We start from the raw sequence: 22,854 nt of genomic DNA, 5'->3' as shown, positions 1-22,854 counted from the left end.
ATTAGGCTAAATGAAACACAGAGTTGGTAACATATTATACTTAACACAAATTTACTGTACAACCATAAGAAATCAACAAGATGAAAATCAATAAATATTTGTACCGATTTCAACAGTACATGCAATATGCTATAACCTCACACAACAGAGCTGAACAAGTAGACGGATAAGATTGTGCGATTGGTTCTTCTATAAAAAAACGCCATGATAAAACAGACAGATTTTGGAGCCTGAAAATTTTCATTTGAGTATTTCTTCTTTCATAATGTGCATTTCTCTATTTTTTTTTAAGCCTGGGAATATTTTATACCGCATGGCTGTGCTCATATCTACAGCTTTAATATTTTATAGCTCATAGTTTATCTCTGTGTATTTGGTTTCGTCTTGAATAGAACATCTACTATTCCACTGTCAGCCAACGTACTGATATCACCGATGTCATGATCATCCTGGGCAATTTTTCTCAAAATCCTCCTCATTATCTTACCAGATCTCGTTTTGGGAAGTCCAGGAGCATTATGGATGACATCAGGTTGGGCAAATGGACCTATTCTCTCTCTCACCAATTGTTTCAATTCTGTTTGGAGTTGATCGTTGAATACAGCGTTTTCTGCTATTGTTATAAAACAATATAAACATTCTCCTTTGATTGGATGAGGCTTAGCAACAACTGCAGCTTCCGTCACAGAACTGTGTTCGGTAAGTACTGATTCCACCTCGGCTGTTGACATAAGGTGCCCAGATACGTTGAGCATGTCATCCACTCTACCAGTCACCCAAAGATAGCCGTCTGAATCTCTTCGAGCACCTGTGAAATGCAATGATGCGTTTTTAATTTGATTATCAAAGAAACTAAGTACAAAGAATGTGGTCAATTGGTCTGTTCGTGATGATCCCGACCTCTCCATTTGTAAGCGTGCAAGTGCTTGAGAGTGTCCTAGCAAACGATTGAAAGCGTCAAAGAGTTTCTTATCTGTATCATTTTAGGTATGTAATTAATTATTCTATTATCTTATGTGTTAATTCATTCCACGAGTTTTATTCAAGTATTTATTGATAGCGGAACTTTTATCGCAGAAAAGTCAATAATTCGTTACAAACTTGACAGCGCTGTAGAGCCTCTTAGGGTGTTACTCATTTGAAAGATCTTGGATCTAATTTCCTTATATATTAGTTACTGAAAGTCAATCTATTATTTTGTGTGTTTATTCATTTCACAAGTTTCATTCAATTATTGATTGATAGCGGAACTTTAGTCTCGGAAAATATTTCATTACAAACTTGACAGCGCTGAAGAGCATCTTGAGGTAATACTTTTTTAAAAGATCTCAGATCTAATTTTATTATAGATGTGTTGCTGAAAGTAAATCTATCACCTCTTTTGAAACATTTCTTGAGACATTTCTCCATTAATTGATGGCGAAGTGATGATGTTTAATAATTTTTCCAAAAAGATTTTTTTTATTGGTGTCACTGATGTATATACAGCCTAATTTTGATTTCATAAGGGTTTTTAATGATAACAGTGATTAATAATAATAATAATCTTACCATCTCCGGAAAAGTAGTACCCAGGGAATTTTTTGAAGTACGTTTCTTCGTATCTGTCATGATTGTTGAACAATGTTCTCATTATACCAGGCCATGGTCGGGAAAAGACCAAATATCCTTCACCTTCCCCTTCAATCTCTTTGCCATTGTCATCCAATAAGATAGGTTGAACACCAAAGAATGGAGAGGACTGAAATGAATAATAGTTTTCTTACTTTGTGAGTGATACAATAAATGTAGTTTTGAATACTAGAAATTTATAGATAAAAATATATTCTAATAGTGTCGTGAAGAACCTCAGAAGTGTGATTTATCAGTGTATCTATGGCGATAAGGTGTATCCCTTCATGTAAAAAATAATAATAGATCTACAACAAAAAAATGTATTTCACACAATAGGTTTTATTGCGTTTTGATAAAATGGAGTTATATTGTAGCACCCTACATTAAAATTGATTAATCGTTCCACTTCTCGAAATAAATGGTCGATAAATCAGAAATTGAGTGGTCTTGCCATTTATCTGAAAACACCGACATAATCACAGTTTCCAGTCAAATCATAAAATATCCTTCGAATAGAATGACGCAAATGGACCTATGCCATTGTGATCTGAACTTGGAACATTAATTTTCAGCACCATTCATTTAATAGTACCTAATAAAAAACGATGAAAGTTATAGTTTTCACTGATTCAAGGATATTTGGTCAGCTGGCGAAATATTTCATAATTATTTATGGATCAGTGGGAAAATGAATACAAAATATCAGTGATCTTTATAATATGAGGTTTATGTTAATATTCTTGAAATATGTTACAATCGTATAATCATTAAATTAATAGAAATAAAGAACGAAATAGGGGGATTTTCAGGTTTGAAACTACATATTTTCAAGAGAAAACAGATTTTTAATTCGACTCATTCCAAAACGTAAACTGCAAATTTCAGTGTGGGATAATTTTTTTTTTCAAACCATTCAAAAGGTTTGTTATCGAAAATAGTAAACCAAAATTAATTTATCAACACTTACAGCTGCACCTGGTTTCATAGCAGTCACTCCAGGAAGAGGTGTAATAATATGTCCACCTGTTTCAGTTTGCCAGTAGGTATCTACGATAGAACATTTTTCCCTTCCAATATTTTTATAGTACCACAGCCAGGCTTCAGGGTTGATAGGCTCACCGACTGAACCAAGAATTCTCAGAGATGTTAAGTTATTCCTGAGGATATATTATATAGGTTAGATTCATATCGCCGAAGGCTTCCAGAGTTTGAAGATGCTTAAGAAAAAAAAGTGCAAGAAAACTTTAGGAATATAGGATTTACTTACAATGAGTTAGCAGAAGAAGTAATATTAATTTTTAGATTTTGGATTGTTTATGAATTATTGAATAAGATGAGGTGAAGAAGATGAATTCCAATGTGACATTCGAGTTCATTTCAATACACTTACTTTTTTACGATATCCTCCCCAAATTTCATAAGTGTCCTTATTGCAGTAGGGGCTGTGTAGAATTGGTTTACTTTATATTTTTCGACTATTTCCCAGTATCTGCTATTTGTGGGATAAAATGGTGTTCCTTCATACTGAAACAATTATAGTTACTTATAATTTCATTAGAAAAATCAGATAAATCGGTGGAAAATTTCAATTAGCAGTAAAATGGAGAGAATCGAACCAAAGGTTCAATGAATTGAAAAAGATAAGGACATTTCTATGACACAATTATTATCATTTCATAAGTGTTAGTTTACATCAACATAATCTTGAAGTTTCGTACCGTATTTAAGAAACACCCTGCATACATACAACATACTTTTCATAATGAATTAAGTACTTACAATCACAGATGTTGCAGCATTAGCTAGAGGTCCGTAAACTACATAAGTATGGCCTGTGATCCACCCTATATCAGCTGTGCACCAATAAATATCTCCTGGTTTATAGTCGAACACAAACTTAAAGGTAGTTGCAGCATATAATAAATAGCCTCCAGTTGTATGAAGAACGCCTTTGGGTTTTCCTGTTGAACCACTGGTATACAACAAAAACAATGGATCCTCGGCTTGCATCCATTCTGGTGGACAGTTTGCGGAAGCCCCAGGTACTATTTCATGCCACCAGAAGTCTCTGCAGTTCAGCATGGGAGCCTTGAACAAAAAAGAAATATCATTTAAATTAATAGGTTCTCTGGATCTGGCAGTTTGATACGCCGAATCTATGTATCTTCCAGCTATGTGAATTGATCGGTTCTGGTGATCTATTATAGTCTTTGCAGATCTATCAGCTGAATAGATCAACTGGCTTACTATATTCCGTTCAATATGAGACGGAGCAATATAAAGGAAGTAAATCGCATAGTTTGCGCATAAGGCAATTGCATTGCACGAAATGTCATAAATACTATCCCTCCTTCTTCCTTAACAGACTGCCACTCTAGTTTGCACTGCAGTGAAGTATACTTTTGATGATCATGTCAATTGATGATAAAAATGAAAGTTGAGACAACATTAAGCCTTTTAGTCCATTTAATTAAATATATGGTACAAAGATTCATATTGAGAGGGAATGTCATCACGTGGCTGATCAGTTCTAGACGAAATGATAGTTTTTTTTATCCTACAATCACCGATTTTTATCGAATTTTCGCACAATTTCTTTGAACAATAACCTACATTGTAGAATGACAATATTTTCAATTCACAAATGAAAAATGAAATCTTGGTAACTTTTCGTTTTTCAATGTACCAATCACTGAAATATTTGTGAAAAAAAACTACAAAAAAATCACTTTAATTTTTGTGGAAAAAAATCGTACAGTGCTGCCTTCACTTAAACGCTTCGTAAAGAGAAAGAAGATAAAGAGAGTTTACAACTTCGTACACCGTACAAAGTTTAGTCATCGCCCTCGCAAGAGCTTCAGAGGGGAAATGAATATACCTAATGTTTGGCTGATACGCTGAAAGCCACGATGGGTAATCCCTCTTATTATAATATATCCAAGCGTTAATTTGTTTGTTACCTATTCACGTCCAAACGGATTAAGCATAGAATTTTGCTCATAGATAGTTACAAATTCCATAAATTTCATTAGAAGAAAAGATAAAACTTAAAAAATTGTAGATTTGGTTCCGTATTCAATAAACGTTTCATCATCAATATGATCGATAATTTTAGTTGCTTTTCGATTGACCATGAAGAATCATAAAATACCTCCACCTTACAATACTAGTTTTTTTTAGTTTATTATTCAAGTTCGTACTTTTGGAACTAACCTATTGATTACGCAGAGTAGGTAATGATGCGACGGAAAAATGATCAAATGCATTTGCACATTCGGATCCAAATTGCAGTGCTATTTCGATTAATATTCTATGGAGGTCCACAGTAGATTCAAATTTCAACGATTTGTTATTCATATTTTTCCATCGCTATTCAAGGACGAAAGTGAAGTTAACCGAATGATGTTCGGCAATTTCAACGTTGTTATCTAACAATGGGAATATAAAGATAATAGGTTGTACGGCCTGCGTGAAGGAAGTAAAGGTACATAACATAATACATAAGGAAAATGTGGGGAACACTTTTCATTGATGGACGACACTTGTTGAGCATTTATGAGCAAGGCACTTTACGATGTAATGAATATAATATACCGACAATTTATGACTTAGGTCTGTTGATTTGTATTGAGAGGAAAACTAGATAGTTGCTAAAAAATAGGAAGGGGCTATGACAGACATGGAAAAAAAAACCATTGCTTTGTGACGAGAAAATAATGGATCTGAACAATAATTAGGAACAATTTTTGTGACGATAGATTCAGAGAATTTAAAAGAATACATTAAGTTTGTATAGGTACAGGGTGGCTCAGATGAAAAAGTTCAACTGGAGTTTTTCCTTGCAAATTAGTGGGTGCAGGATCAACCTTTTGAACTTATACACAAATAATGTTTTGTGGTCTCCTAGAATGGTGCATGAATGAACTAGTGTTCGAAAGCACTCAATCTCACGTCGGTGCCCTTCCCAGGTTTTGGGATATAGATCTACGCAAAGTGAACGCGCCTCGTTCTATATAACTCAGAAAGAAGCTAAATGTATTTACAATTTTCAGGAAGATGTTAAGTGTATACAACATGCATCCTAAAGTTTGCAACAAAAAGTCCTGCACAAAATACCCCTGTGTGTATTACGCTTTAGTATACATATTCACCTTCATAATGATGTTCCTGTAATCCTTCTTAACTACATACCACAAGAAAATTATAGTACAATTCAGTAACGAATGGCCGTTGGTGGAAGTAGTTTTTTGTTAAGTTGAAATTTTCTCTTAACTCACCGTGTATTGAACTCTTGAGACTCCAGTAGGCAATTCACTTCTTTGCATATGGGCCACAACAATACACGTATCAACTGTATGGCCTTTCTTCTGACAAATATCCATGGATTCGTCACAAATATTCTTCAGTTTGATCAGTTTCTGGCCCCTCCAAGTGGCATCAGCAGTCACCATGACGCGTGCTTGACAGTCAGTTATCCTTTCGGCAAAGGAATCAGCTGAAAATCCTGCAAACTGAAAACAAGGCAGCTCAGAAAACATTCTAACGATTTTTGAATATAATTATAACATTCAGGAATTTTTGAATATTACGGAAAATACTTTTTTCTTATTTTTAGATTAAATTAGTGGTGATTCTTTGCTAGCCCGAGAGATGGCGTCGAAAGCTGCGCAATTTTCAGAAGTACGGCACCGCTTAGAACAATAACCCAACCATTCTATAGCAAAGTCATTATGCTCCGCTGGCGTTATGTAGAAGGCAGGTGTATATGGTAGGGATCACTGACCTGCCATACTGACGATTCTAGTAATAGGCTAATTGACAGATATTTCAAATCTTCTCAAATTATTCAATGATGTTTTTTGGGCAGTTGTAAACTTATTAGCGTTTCATGGTAAAGATATGACTTCGATTCTTACTATAATAATCTGTTTGAGGTAAGAATTCAATGTTGATTCGAATTCATAAGTTTTCAATGATCTTTTCATAGGGCAAATTAATGTTCGAACTCTCAAAATACTACAAAATTTTATTTTTGTTTTTGTTATTGAAATTCTTGCAGAACATCAAACGCAAAAGAACGAAAATGTAAATGACACAAGTGTCTTTACTTCAAACTGACGTCATCATAGGTTCTCATCACATGTACACTAAATAACATATTATACATATCTTTGTTAAATTAATGTAAATATCTCAAGTCTTATATGTATGAGGAGTTCCATAAATAGGACAATATATTATCCTGAAAATAACCTATTGTCAAGTAGATTTGAATTACCATGAAAATCTTATGTTACTTTAGAAAAATGAATACATTACAGAAAAAAATCACATTAGAACGAATGCATTCATATTATACTCATCTTAATCTTCCTATCTCTTCTAATCGACTAATGTTTTACTGAAATCCTAAGGTACGAGGTACGAGTAAATATGTTATTTAAACGAGTAGTGAACTTTAATATGTGCAATTATCTCACAGCTATCGATGAACTCGATTAACCTTTGACACCAAAAAATACTCTAAAAAAATCTGGATCTGATATCGTAATATTTCAAATCGATTATTATTATGTAATTGTTTGGAATAATTGTAATAGGACGATGTACAAAATACAGATTCATAAAATTCTCCGAATATTTACGAAATCGTTGAAAATATATTATGTTTTCATGATCGGGAAAACCATCGCAAAAATTGTGTGATAATTTCTGATATTTTCTTGATATCCTATCCAGATGGCTGCTATATTTCAATAGAATATTTGATGGACAGCCAACCATGAAATTCATTTACTTACCTGTTATTATAAATTTATTTTTAAAATTCTCATCGAAGTCATGTGGTCGAGAATTTAAAAGATTTATATTTAGTGGAAAAAATTTCCACGCAATGGATAATATAATTTTATTGTGTAAAAAACTTCAACTTTGCTATGATACCGCTATGTTTCAATAACTGGATTGTTATGAGAAACAAATCTTCCCAATTCGACAATTCATGGTATTTGACATAATGAACTTTTAAATGTTTTTCATATTATTTGAATGTATAATTTTTGAACTATGGACGGAATTTCCATTATTGACTTCAAATAAACTCGAGAAATATAATAGCTCTGTCGTACGTACAATACGTTTGATAATCAAATGTTTATGGACTTTGATCAAATTTAGGTGTACCTACCTACCTAACTGACGTCAGATTCTAATCCACTTAATAAAATCTGTAAAATTGTTTCGTAATTCAAATATTACCATTCGAATCACCAGATCATTTGAATGAACAGGTGATATATTAAAATGATTGGCTCAAGTTTTCCTCAATTTCATAATCACACATTTTTGCCCAGCGTTTGGACAGGTTTCGACAACTAAGCTGTCATCACCAGAATTTACAGATTTGTTGTATTTATGCAACATATCAAATAACAAAAAGTAGTAACAATTATGCAGAAGGCGAATGAACCTCTTTCATTTTACTCAAGATTTTGAGAGTTTTTCAGCGTGAAAATACCTGGTTGAATGCAGTTATGTGAAATGTAGATAGCTCTTATTGCTATTTGGTCTGCGTACATAATATTTGGGCTATTTGTTGAATAATAATTGTTATGTGTTATTTGATACACAATCACTCGAATTAGGTATTGTAAAACTTATCCGTCTTGTTTTGAAGTTTAGGTAATAAAAAAAAAGGTTTTTTCAGGATCTTACCACTAAGGAATGGACTGCTCCTATTCTTGTACAGGCGAGCATTGTGATAACAGCTTCCAAGATCATTGGCATATAAATCGCTACCCTATCTCCTTTTTGTACATTGCGGCTCTTAAGGACATTGGCAAAGCGACATACTTCTGACAGAAGCTCCGCATATGTGATATGTTTGGAATTCCTGGGATCATTGCCTTCCCTGAAAAAAAAAAGATCTGGAGTTATCCAATTTTCGAAATTAAAAGAGGTATGAATGCTATTTCAACAATGAATGAAACTATCCTTTCAGAAATTTCACTATATCAGGATTCAATCCTGCTCATAATATCCGAAAAATTCAACTTATCTAAAACATCATCAAAAACATAATAGTTTAATTAAAAAATTCAAGGTCTATACCATTTGGGCATTTCTTTCGATATCCTGATAGAATTATTGTGATTCTCGTGAAGCGATCAGCACTAATTTTTCATCAAGCTTAAAACTACTATTTTATATCTAGTATGTACGCGAAAAATTTCTACTCATTCTGATCTGTTGTTTTTTTCTACTCATTCTGTTTGTTATTTTCTACTTTCTGCTAGAATTTCTTTCTTATTATAATCATGCGAATTAACATTTGAATTCAAAATTTCATCTCAATGTAAGAGCTGCTCCGAAAATAATTGCAACCTACTAAATAAAATGATGATAGTTATTTTATTAATTTCTATTTTTATGCAATAATATAAGAATAGATTGAACGATTGATTTAATTTCATTTTAGATTTAACTTCTTCGTCAGGAATATAGGTATTAAGAGGATCATTCGCTATGAACTCTTATATGTTCTGTTTTGATTTTTTTTTTAGATATATCCTATATTAGGTCGTTTGATGAACATTATAAGTTTGTGATATCCGCTAATGTCAATTATGTTTTTGATATTCCATTGCTAGAAGTTCCTTTTTTGCAATGCTTCTGAAGTATAGGTACCAACAATACTGACTCAGAATAGTGCGGAATGTTATTCTTGTACTACTTCTAAGGTCGCTATGAATTCGTTGTTAGTTTACTCGCACAAATTTTGAGGTAACAAATTCAAGGAAGATGCTTTAAATGTTTCTACCACATTTGGCGGTGTCAAAGAAAAAATCAAAGAGATAACTTATTCTATTCTATTGAAATTGAAAGCACATAAATCAAGAAGTTCATGCCTCGACTTGAGTTTTGAATTAATTTTTCTATGGAATTACATAGTTATAGTGATACCTATTCAGAGTAGGTACATCATAGAGTAATAAACATAGATAGAGGGAGTATACGCAATTTTTACGTATCCCCAAACAAGCTAAGACGATGTTGCCGGATTGTGTTATACATATTTACAATTTTTTATTACTCTGAAAAGTTCACCTAAATTGAAAATATGAAACACATTTCAGTAAAGTTGTGACATTATTAAAATTGCAGCTGAATACTTCTGTATTTGGTTGCCCATGACAATCATGCATTATTTAATTACGCTATTAAAAGGGGTAATTAATAGATGATTATGAGTAGGTACATAAAATATAACTGACTGATTGATTAGTCGAAAGCCACAGTGTTATCGAAACAATTGTCGTAGACCATACAATATTTGTGGAAATTTACTTTGTTTTATTTAATTTTTAATGGAGTGGGGACTGAATCCATTAAATATTTCTTGTACGTTGAATTGAGTTGTTATAATGAGGTCGACGAAAAAAAAAAAGGTTTTCAATGTTTTTTGAGTAGTAAGATAAAAATTGCTCATACAATTAATTTTCATGTCATCTATACCTCGCATAATTCACTAATTGTAAGAAAAATGATAACTATTCAATTTGACTCGAGGAAATCCTGGTTCAAAACCGGTAGACATAAAAATACAATGATGTATATTCAGTAAAATTATAATCTGAATATGATACTGAAATAATTGTACGTATGCGAAGTAGGCATAGAATATATTTTGTGGAGATATTACAATCTTTTTTAGTTCATTATTTACAACAATAAACTTTCAGACTCTTTGTAAAAAAGACTTTTTAGTTTACCTTAGAAAAGCACGTTTCCGGTATTGTCATTATTATTACCTTGAAAATGAATAATGTATTAAGTGAAGTTTTCGACAAATTCATTTTTTAAAATTAGATAGGTATTCGACTTTAGCCTTCAAAATTAATTTCAAAACAGGAAGCGCAGCTGATCTATGTTTCAAGTGGATTTGCATTTGCCGTTGATCAGGAAGTCGGTATCTTCCTATAAGGAGCAACAATAGCAACAAAGAATAACAAACGCCAATGTACATAAGTATATTGAATACAAAACGAAATAGTACCTAATAGATAAATTACAAGAAATTCTCAAATTTCCTGATTTTTCAGCATTTTTATAGCATTTTTCGTGTGAGAATGACTATTTTTTCTTCATGAGATGAAAGCAAGGCGTTTGAAAAATTTTCCATACCATATGTGAAAAAATTCGAGATTAGAATTTCAAAAAATCTTCACCTACTCCAAAACCATCTCTATTTTCATCTGAGTTTTATTTGAATTCATCGAAATTTAAAACAAAAAAATTGAAAATGTGGGAAAATTGAGAAATACTCGAAAACCGTTTATCTTATTCCCGCCAATCTCAAATTGCTTCTGGGGACAGTGACCAGCATATTTCATCAGATTTTGAGCTCGATGTCTTCAAAATAATGGATTTTTGCTTATTCCAAAATCAAATTTGAAAAATTTTCCCCAAAAAGTCTGCCTATAAACCAAAATTGAAAGTCGTTTCAAAGTCATTAAATTTTCATTACTCGAAATGTATTTTGAAACTAAAAACTGTTTACTGTGTTTGAACTTCGCGGCACTATATAATTTTATTGATTTTTTAATGGTTTGAGGTATCCCCTGAGATAAAGGCGATAATGAACATGTGCAAGTGTTTTTTTATAGATATTATAATCTCATTTTCGTATGGCATTCTGATGTTTTTGTCGAGTGAACTTAACAAGAGTATGTATGTTATTGAATCATAGAGATTATCAAAATGCAATCAATATCATCCGTTTTCACATAACAGTACACCTAAATAAATATTTCACGGATAGTGTCCAAGACTTTGACCTGATAGCATGTTCAAAATACGTTATCGAATTTTTATTATTATTATTATAATTTGATTTGAATCAAGGACATGGTCCTGTGAGATTCAATATACATAAAGAGCATTACAGTCACACTTTGTTTATATCCCAGATGTGGAAGTTCCTCTAGACTCTAGATTATGAATCACGCAAAGCAATTTACCTTCAGTATCAAAATGCAATCAATATCATCCGTTTTTACATAAGAGTACACCTAAATAAATATTTCACGGATAGTGTCCAAGACTTTGACCTGATAGCATGTTCAGAATACGTTATCGAATTTTTGTTTATATCCCAGATGTGGAAGTTCCTCTAGACTCTAGATTATGAATCACGCAAAGCAATTTACCTTCAGTGTACACTTGCGTGAAGTACATGAACGATTTTCGTGTTGGTAGTTTGATATGATATCCGAAGATTGAAAAAAATTGCTTTTTCTTATCTCGGTTCACTGGGCACTATAATGAGTAGTGGGTACTTAATGCCATGAAATTGCAATAGGTTCACAATTACTATAAAATTCAATGTCAATGTTTTGATAATGGAAGGTTATAAGTGCTGCATGAGAATTTCCTCACCTGAACATATTTGTGGGAGTATCGATATAGAACCTGTTATGAATCATTAAAATTCTCCAAGTGAATCGTTATTTTATGAAAACAAGTACTTTAGCTGTAAGAATGAAAAAATGACGATGAAAAAATTCAAATTTTTCCAGCTTGAATTTTCTGTAGGTTTTTTTACACATATCGCCAAAATTCTTGGACTCCCCTAGTAAATTGTAAAACGAAATTTATCATGGATGGTCTTTTGTACATTTAATTTTTATTTTTTTCACGTGTGCTAGACATACATAAATATATATATAGACAATGCTAGGCCCCATCGCACGAGAAGAGTACAAAATTCACCTGACAATATTCAAAGATTACCGTGGCCAGCAATTTCTCCAGACATAAATCCCGTTGAACACATGTGAGATTTTGTTAAACGAGCAATCTCAAACTTGCGGCTCAAGAAGAATGGTATAACATCCCAATGGATGTCCTTAAAATTACATGAATAATAATCCATTAGTGACGTTCACTCCCATTGTTTACAATGTTGTCAATATTTCAACGATAATTTTTTACATTTTTTTACGTACATCGAATCTACGTTGTTCGCTGGAAACTGCGTATCTTGTCACCAGACAGATCGGCAATTATCTAATGTCTCTAGTACCTATCTAACCAATTGTACGATCAATTATATCAGATACACTATATTGAACGTAGTAGCTATTATTAAGAATATGCGAATACAAAGTTTTGCGTTAATCAAAATACGATCCTGTATTTTTACCGAATCTCGTTTTAGTCATCAATTATTTTCTCCTGAAATGGTTGCCTTACATACACATCCTAATATTTAATTTATTTGAATGTATCACGAAGTGATTCCACAATCCGCAGCTATTGTTTCAGTTCTATTCAAATAATTTCCATTGACTTAGAAAGGAACAATGGGTCATCGACTCATTGTAAAAATCGCTTTTTTTGGAAACAAGTATTTTATAGAGTGGAAATTCATTCTACACGTGGAAATAGCAATGTGGAAACAGGGTATATTAAATATAGATGTTCATATCTTCGGGCGATTTACACATTCTCTGACCAGGAGCACTTGGATTTGCAAGTCATCGCCGTCCACAAATTTGAAAATTCCATTCAATTTTATCATAGTAAACCTATATTAATTTTCTATGAGATACACTGTACTTGCTATGGAAAAATGTCTTACTTTGAATGTAAACATTTAGAGCAATGGAAGAAAATTGTAAAATGTCGTAAAAAAATTTCCAAAAAGGTCAAGAAACTTCCGTGATAAAGAGTACCAAACTTTTTTGGGGTGGATGGCAGGAAACTGTGGAATATAGGTATTAATGAACTGTGCTGCTCGGATACTTTACCGATATCTGTGAATTTTTTTCTCTGAGTTCTTTATAGTCCAAGTATTCAATGATAAAGGAGACTTTGATGGTAAATAAGAATATTAGATTCTTTAGAACTGATATGGCTTATAATAAAATTCTCTCAGCTGAAAAATTACAAACTAAATCTGTTCCTCCAACTATTAGTTTAACCATTCATAAATATTAAGTAAGTTAATAATTCTTTTCACAAAAATTTTGATTAGCCATATTTCAGTGGATAATTGTAATCGTAAATATCGTAAGTATCGTATATCGTAAATAATTCATGAATTTCTAACAGATGAATTCAATAAAAGTATCCATGATTTATTATTGTTGATTTTCATAATAATAGGAATATCTAATTTGTGAATTACAAGCATGAAATCTTTGTGAAGGATATTACTTGATTGAGGATCATTAAATCAATAGGTACACTTACATCACAAATTTCATAATTATTTATTGGCCAAATCTTGCATAATTTATATTCTTAAAATATGTATTCTCTTGGACTTTGTGGGATATATACCCATATTTAACAATTTATGAATATTTGGACATTGGTCTATCAGATTTCATGAGATAGATAGATAGATATATTCTTTATTTCAAATTAAATTTTACACTAGGAGAAACATGAAATGAAACAGTGTCATTAATTTACATTTTACAAAAAGTAAACTTGAAGATTCAGGATGAATTGACCTCAAACAATAACAATTGTTCAATTTTCGCAAATTTTCACTTCAAAAATAAATATTGGATTAACAGAAATTGGCCTTCAAGAGATGTCATGATTCAATGATATCAAAAACTTGAACAATTAAGCTTTGGTTATAAGAGAAAAAATGTTACTTTCGCTGGGGCTGATGTGAAAGTTTTTTTGAGAATTATAAAGCAGAGACTTACGTAGAATGAGTGGAAACTGCTTTCCAATTTTGAAAAATTCTTCAATAGCTTTCAAGAAAATTTAGGTGATTTTAGGGATGAACAGGAGAAAGATAGATATCAAGGACGATGAGATATCTAAATGATGATTGATTCAAGCCTTTAGCGAAAATACCCTATTAAACTCTATGCGAGAAATTCATGAAGGAAAAAGGAAAATTTTCAATTGATAGGCGACTAATGCTTGTAAATAAATAGATATATGAATTCATGTGTTACTGTTAATAAATATTTAAATCCGTGTTTTTTTCTCAACTGGATATAGTCCTAATAGTTATAACGTAAAATATATGAGCAAGTTGAAAATAAAAAATGCTGAATGTAGCTTATCTCACAAATTAGATCTTATAGACAAAATCTGAGATCTTTTTCGGATTCTGCAAGGAATAGTTGAAAAACTGCGAGCACCAAAATGACTTGGCCTGTGTAATCAATCAATAATCCGTAATAAAAAGTGATGAAAAGAACCGTTGAAAAAATAATCGAGTAGCAGGTAGTTGCAAAATATGAAATTGCATAACTGTCCAATAATTTGAGACAATTCTCTCGATCTATTACACCCATAATTATTGCTTAAGGTACAATATACTAACACAATACCTTCATTCAGATAATTAGATAACAAATTAGTTTTGGTTTATTGAAAAAGCAAGTGACGAAAGCAATACTGAATCGCCATGTAATTTTAAGCATATAGGTATGTTTAGAGATCTTGCCTGGAAAAATGAAGGCGTATTGCACAAAATTACGGAAATCCCTAGTGTATGTGTAAGAATTCTGGTAAAACGAATGTATTTATCCAATTTTGAATCATTACTACTTCCTTCCAGAAATATTTATTCCTGGTCAGTTTTTCTTCAAATCAATTTTATTTTCGACTGAATAATCTATTGGCGAATTTGTTGAAAAGTAATGGCGTGAAAAAAGTCCAGGAAGTCCTAATTATTGTATGAAACTTAAAGAATGGCTAGAGAATTTAGGACAAGAGGGATAAAGTCCAGTCGTTCAATGTTAGCAGTTCGGAATGAAAAATCCTATGTTTACAATGATGAAATTCCATTAACATCAGGTTATTGATACTTCTTACATAATTAAGGATGAACTAATATGATACCTACTTCGATTCATTTACATTTTTACTCAACACTTTCGATTATGAATTTTTGCTTCCATTCCAATTTAAACAATAACAAACTTTTCTAGGTCAAGATACAAGCTGCCTTAGACTAACTGTCCTCTTTTTGATGAAATTTTGATCACTGGTAAAGAAGGTGCGTTTCAATCTTTTTATTTTTGCCTATTGGTTTAGTTTTTTCAATTATGCAAAAATTGAATTAAAAAAATGATAAAAGCATTGACGTCAAGTGGGGAGCTATTGAGAGCTAGTTCATTTATGCGCCAATTGCTCCATTGCATATATTGCTATATGTATATAATTATATATGTTCTCTAAGAATTGGCGTATAAATGATCGAGTCTTCAGAAGCTCCTCACTTCACATAAGTTTTTTATTTTTTGATATTCTATGGTTCTGACGACGTTATCAACAAGAAATTTTGCACGAAGATTGAAACGGTTATATTTTATATACACGAAGAATATTAACTCGTTTTGATTTGTAATTACTGAACTATTGATTTTTTTTAAATTCTGCCTTAAATATTTTTGATTTTAACTATGCGATGAGCCCACTTCATGGAACTTACACAGTATACGCTTTGGAATACCTATATATAATCCAGAAATTTATAAAGCCCGAAAAATATTTGCGTGAGATTTTTTCACAAATACTGTTGCTCAATTTTGCTAGCTCGATAAACCTTTCCATGAATTTCGAAATCTAAAAATCAAGAAACCAAACAAAAACATGTATTGTAACGATGATACTCAACACAGAATTTATTGATAAATGCAGATGAATTTTTTGAAAATTGAATAGAGTTCTCAACCCATAGCAAAATATTCCAAAAGAAGTTGTGAAGGTGAGAAACATAAAATAGAAAATTCAAAGCATAATTTGCTTTTAAAAATAAAAATCGACTAGTACGAGAATTTTCTTTAATACCTAATTCTTTGTACAAGCATTATTGGCTTGTTGCATTATTTTTTGACACGCTGTATGAATTTTTTTAACAAGTTTACAGTATTTTGATCCAGAATACAGGGTCTTCCTCAATTGGAGGTAAAAAACGAAAATGACAGATTCCTCGTAGGTATCCTATTAGGAAAAAAAGTACTACAAAGGTGGACACAAACGCTTTGTTTTTGAGATTAGGGTGTTAAACTTTCATTTTTTTTTCAAGTTTTCACAAGATATTTTAATTTTTAGTTTTCAACATGTGATATGCTAATTTTGAATGCAAACCTACAGGATGGTATTTTTTCTGGAACAACGCCGCTTCTTTTCCATAACTTTTTTTGGTTTACGACAGGTAGTTAAGAAGAATGTAAACAAAAACTTCGATCCAGTACTACACCTTTTGGTTTCTTGTAGTTTTATAGTATCTGCTACTGATTTTGATAAAAAAATTTCAAACAATTTTCTAGTACCTACCTATCTAATCGTTAGGAAAATACAAATTATTATGAAGATCCAGTAAGTAAGATTAGATGAGTGAATTAATAATAAGTTTAGGTACCTATTTACCCAATCTATAGCGAAAATTAATGAAGTTTCGATAAACTGGTATAATCATCACAATAAACAAGAAACAACCTGTATGTCGAAAACAAAGCTTTAGCGGGCCCATGTTTATTTTTTTCCTTAAAATAACCCAAGGAATCTCTATTTTTCCTTCGTATTTCCAATTTAGGAACACCCTGTATAGCAATGAATCATAATAGACCTAAAACAAGACATTAAAAAGAATGATTAGGTATTCGAGAAAATATTTTCAACCCTTCAACAAAATATACCATGGATAGACCAATTAGGTCAAGTCCAATTGCGACTCTAAAAACAATCGATGAGGAAATAAACCGCAATATTCACCACCTCTTTCCTCCCCTAGAAAAAGAAACTCACCAAAAGAACGCAATTTTTTTCCCGTTACCATTCCTTATATTCCTATCCAGCAGATTATAGGAAATGTTGGTGGTGGCGCCGTCCAACCACTTGGTGAAAATGGGACCCTTCCTGAAGTCAAAATTGAACCGGTTGAAGTTGTCGAAATCGATTGGCCTTTTCCAGTAGAAATTGTCGGCAATCTCACCCCAAAATTCGGAAGGGTTTTCTATCGACTTCTGGTACATCTGCTTGTACTGGGCATTGTCGCTGACATAGCAGCTCCTCGCTATGTCTGGATCGGGAAGGAAAACCAACTTTTGCGACGGCATCATTCAGACTGAGACGCTCAGAAATGAGGATAATGTCCCGAACACACGAGCGAGCCGACTGGCGGACTTGCGTCCGAACGTTGGCTAGACTTTGCTTGGCGCCGACGTAGATTGCCAATCGTTACCACCGACAGTGGAGCGGGAACTTGAGATTTAACGATGTTTCTGTTTCATGCAGTTTTAGAATTTTGTATTATTTTTTTGCTATCTATGGCAACAACAAAAATTTTTTTGGTGCCTGGGATTTTAGAGCTGATTTAAACCACGCTAAATCTGTACATGCAATCCTTTTTTCTCTATCTGTTAAATATTGTTCAATAACCCAAAGGAATAAATTGTATTGCCGGAGAGAAAATATGGACTTGGGCCACTCGTCCTACAAACAACGATGAAATGTCAGCGACACCTTTCACAGAGTGAAAAAATAAGTAAAAAAGCGAATTAATAACCCGATCTTAAAGCAAGCCACCAACGAATTGCACCTTACCTTCTGGGTTGAGATGATGGAGTCTGGAAGGGCCCTTCTTATCTGCTTCCGCAGCTTAATCTCGAAGAACACCCAAACCTAAACCACACAAACACCTTTTGCGCGTTTCAATCTATTGAAACTTTAGTTCTTTAGCGTTCACAGCGAAAACTTCGTGATTTTAGCGTGTATTTCATCCACTTTCGGAAAAGTACGTATCCTGTGGAACACAGCGATTAATTCTTAGTACATCTGTTCGACCGTTCAATTTCAATTTCAAAAAAAATCACAGGCGAGCATCGCGCATATACGTGCACGCTTCCTTTCGGCGCAAGACGTTGGCCAACAGAAAAATTTAAATTCACAAACAAAAAAAGAAACCGGAAAAACAAAACAACTGTGAAAGGTCTCTAAATCCAAATTTTAAATTAATAATTCCGTGGTTACGGAACACTATCAGCTCTACTTTTTTAGATACATCAACTTATCTACCAATGTGAGTTTCATTCAGTATACCTATTCGTTTATAGGAGTTCTAAAATTATTATACAGGGTGGCCATTTGAAAACGAAACAGATGAAATAAAGTTTTTCGATAGAAATGCTCGGACAGGTCGATTTCTGTTTCGAGGGGGACAACTTAAGATGTAGGTTACGGACGCATAGCGCTTCAACCCTTGCTACTACAACCCTCACCCCCAAATTTTGAATAGGGAAGATGGGATGAGTGATACCTCATTTGAAAGGTATTTTTATACTGATTTCAGCACAGTAATTGTTTTTTCATTTTATGCATTAGTTCTCGAAATATTCTTAACTAAGTATTTGAAAATGAAGTAGTGTTTTCATGGCACTTGTAGTGTTTTGTGAAAAATCGACATTTTGAGCTTCAAAACAACCATGACAGTGGCTTCCTTCCTAACTAACTAACGCATGAATATTTCGAGAACTAATGCATAAAATGAAAAAACAATTACTGTGCTGAAATCAGTATAAAAATACCTTTCAAATGAGGTATCACTCACCCCATCTTCCCTATTCCAAATTTGGGGGTGAGGGTTGTAGTAGCAAGGGTTGAAACGCTATGCGTCCGTAACCTACATCTTAAGTTGTCCCCCTCGAAACAGAAATCGACCTGTCCGAGCATTTCTATCGAAAAACTTTATTTCGTCTGTTTCGTTTTCAAATGGCCACTGTATATTCATTAATGTAGGTTCAATGGTTTTATTGTCAGTCTATTATTGAGTAAATCCCAGGTAAATCTATAAATAGAGGAATCATTGACAATCAGGTACCTGATTTGATCCCCTTACTCGGATAGGTAAGAGAAAAAATCATACTTCCTCCGTTACATATAAAGTTGGGCTTAATGAAGCAATTTGTAAAGGCTCTTAATAAAAATGGGTCATGTTTTGCATATATAGACGTAAAAATGCATCAGTTGAGCCCAGAAAAACTAAAAGCAGGAATATTTGACGGCCCACAAATAAGACAATTAATTAAGGATGCTGCCTTCATAAATTCAATAAATCGAATTGAACGAGAAGCTTGGACAACATTTGTTGCAATTGTTGAAAATTTTCTAAGCAAACATAAAGCTCAAACTATGTTGAAATGGTTAACAAGATGCTCAATAGTTTCAAATCCTTATAGGGTGTGCAATATGATTATTAAAATACATTATTTGAGCTCTTAGGTAAAAATGATTACCTCAAGCTCAAAAAACCTCGACACCAAAACAGCTGTTCCCTATGAATACTCATCTAAGCCCTGGTATTGCTTGATTTCTCGGAAGCGTTTGACAGCGTGGACCATAATTTATAGGTACTTTGAGTTAAATTGAAACATATCGGTTTTAATAAGGGGCCATTGATGAGATTCTTCAGGAGTTACCTTTCTGATAGAAGCCAGAGGGGAGTTGTCGGAATTGTTGCTTATTCGTTCGGGTGTTCCTCAAGGTTCAATTTTGGGGCCTCTATTATATATTTAATATATACTTTTGATCTGCTCTCAGGGCTTGAATCCTGTTTCATCCACGGATATGCTGATGATATTCTGCTTTATACTGATTTCAGCTCAAATGATGCAGGCAAATAGAAATATTGGCGTGAATCTAAAAATAACTAATTAATTCTCAATTTCACACAATCTTAAAATAAATGCCAACAAATCACAATTTTTGCTGTTCGGAGGCTCCAGGAGTCATATTGAAAAATCTTGATAATCAGTTTTGTCCTGAATTTATGATTACATCAAATATCATGATTGTAATTGAATTTAATTATAAACATGATTAGTATGGTAATTCTGTGTGATTTTGTTCTTACGACATTATTGTATTATAGATTTTTTACAACCTTCAACGATCAACCATAGTTTTAGCGCCCGGATGCCTCTTATCATACTCGCCATCCAACTTTTTTATCTCTATTATGCTAATTCTAGTGAATGATATATGTATTAGATATCAGACGTTATTTTTTTAGTGTTATATTTTCTTTGAACATTTATCTGTTATGTCATATATAATAAAGAAATTTATTATTATTATTTATTATATCTACCTAAGGCAAAGTCCATTTTGGTTAGACGACTTCAAAAATTGTTTTTTAAGTACACTGTAAAAATTTGATATACAAACGTGAAAATATGATTTATAAATATTCCTGTTAGCGAAAATTACACTAGGTGGAAAAAAAGTTTTTTCATTTGAGTCCCAAAGACATTTTTTCTTGAAAATTATACTTTATTCGTCAACATATATATATCTTCAAAAGTAATACACCTACCTACACCAATGTCTTCTAATATTTCAATACCTTTTCTGTAGAAACATACGTTTCTGCATTCATTAAAACCAAATTTCTCTCCCTGAAGCATTCTTTTGAGGTCTACAAAATGCCATTAATCACTGAGGGCCAGATCTGAAGAAGCTGGGTGGTCAAGTAGTTGAAAGTCCAATTCTTTCAATTTTACCATGGTTTTCATCGATTTGTGACAAGGAATAGTACCTATTCACGAAACGTGAAGTCAAAAACTGTAAATATACTTAGAAGGGTGCACTTAGAGCATAAATGAACGAACGCTCGAAAGCTCTTTTTTTCGATATTCCGTTTTTCTATTATAATAACCTGATCAATACCACAGTTTGCTGGAAGTTTGAAATTGCCATTTTAATCTTTATTTACTTGCAAAATCTCAGTGGCATCTGTTATTCAGTTGTCACTGAAAAATTAGGCTTTTTAATATTATTCTTGAATTTTCTGAGGTTGTGATGATGTAATCAGATGTAAATTTACACGAAGTTTCAAATTCTTTTCACATCAACATCTAAAAATCAACCTCACGGAAATATTGAGTATTTTTTTGGTATATATTCTTCTATGGTTCTGCTTACGCGATCATCATAACAGTTTGCAGGAAATTTGAAATTGTTATTTTAATACAACTACAAATTCTCATCTCAATCGGATCAACAGTTTTTACATTAACAGGAGAGATTCGCTTTTTACATATTCGTTAACTGAACTTTATTGAAGTCTCCTTCATCATATGTTGTTATTGAAATAAAGGAATGGCCAAGTTAACAAATTCCCAGGTTTTGCTCACGAATTTAGTACTTTTGAGAAATGTATATCGAGAAATATTCATCAAATTCATTGGTTTTGCTCACGAATTTAGTACTTTGAGAAATGTATATCGAGAAATATTCATCCAATTCATTGGATTCCAGTAATATTTTCCATAAATGACACCATAAGAGAGTGTTAAAAAATCGATCAAACCTAATGTCACTTCCAATGCTAAAAAGAAGTACTTGGGTAGATAAACTAATGGCCAGATTATGTGATAAGAACTCAATATTCAAGGTCAGAAATGAGTTGCAGTTCCTTTTACAATTGATATGAACGCGGAATAAAACTGAAGTTCAATGATTAAATGGGTATGTAGGTCAAGGACCTCCCTTTTCTCTTTGAGGGAATGACTTGTGGTTCAGATGACCTTCCTTTCCATTCCTGGGGACATGTTACTAGATGGGAATTTGCAGATATGATGGGTTAGGCATGGGACTGTCGAAAAATCCGACTGAATCAGATTTAATTCCCGACACTTTTGAAATTCCGCCAATCTGAATAGAAATGAAGAATTTTTCAATTTTCTTATTGAGATATGCTATTAAAACAATAAATAAGAATGACAATCGTTCAAAAGCTTTTCGAGACAAATGAGACAGTCTTTTTCGACATTCTGCTACGGTTCTGGTGACGCTAACCACACCTTAATCTGATAAAATGGTTTTTATTTCATTCAACATTCAACACCTCAATTTCTTATGACAGTAAAACAATAAATATAAATAAATAACTATATTTGAGGCAATTGATCTAAGTCCTTCAGCCCACAAAGAATATAAAAATTCGAAAAATCATTTATACAGAGTCAGAAACATTTACCTATTTGCACTAAAAATCTACAGGGTGCTTACCTTCTCAGATACTTACCACATAATGTTGTTCTCATGTGGGACAACCATATATGTATTAATATTTGAAAAAATTCTTTCCTCAATATATCTTGTATACACACAAAATCTGGTGGATGGTAAACTGGATGTTCTTATCGTCATATTAAACTATACCTCTTCAATAACAAGCAAATATTTTGATCAGGAACG

The 22,854-nt window shown here is 32.6% G+C and overlaps 1 protein-coding gene across 1 annotated transcript; it reads right to left on the bottom strand.

Moving 5' to 3' along the window:
- Nucleotides 1–23: 23 nt before the first annotated feature.
- LOC123672849 (acetyl-coenzyme A synthetase) lies at nt 24–17,790 on the bottom strand. The gene is made up of 8 exons (XM_045607160.1): nt 17,404–17,790; nt 8,329–8,524; nt 5,892–6,125; nt 3,394–3,702; nt 3,005–3,138; nt 2,582–2,771; nt 1,552–1,741; nt 24–808 (listed from the first exon to the last, which is right to left on the bottom strand). The coding sequence occupies exons 1-8, from the start codon at nt 17,715–17,717 to the stop codon at nt 360–362; spliced, it is 2,016 nt and encodes a 671-aa protein (XP_045463116.1). The 5' UTR covers nt 17,718–17,790; the 3' UTR covers nt 24–359.
- Between the last annotated feature and the right edge of the window lie 5,064 nt (nt 17,791–22,854).

The sequence above is a fragment of the Harmonia axyridis genome, chromosome 2 (genome assembly GCF_914767665.1).
Source record: "Harmonia axyridis chromosome 2, icHarAxyr1.1, whole genome shotgun sequence".
Taxonomy (NCBI): domain Eukaryota; kingdom Metazoa; phylum Arthropoda; class Insecta; order Coleoptera; family Coccinellidae; genus Harmonia; species Harmonia axyridis.
Note: the sequence above shows the minus strand (reverse complement) of the source record. Positions and strands in the feature narration are given on the sequence as shown.

Coding starts and splice junctions, on each gene's coding strand:
- LOC123672849 (XM_045607160.1), bottom strand. CDS start 17,717: ATGATGCCGTCGCAAAAGTTGGTTTTCCTTCCCGATCCAGACATAGCG. Junction 1,742..2,581: donor CTATGAAACCAGGTGCAGCT/GTAAGTGTTGAT, acceptor TATTCATTTCAG/TCCTCTCCATTCTTTGGTGT. Junction 809..1,551: donor GTACTACTTTTCCGGAGATG/GTAAGATTATTA, acceptor TGCATTTCACAG/GTGCTCGAAGAGATTCAGAC.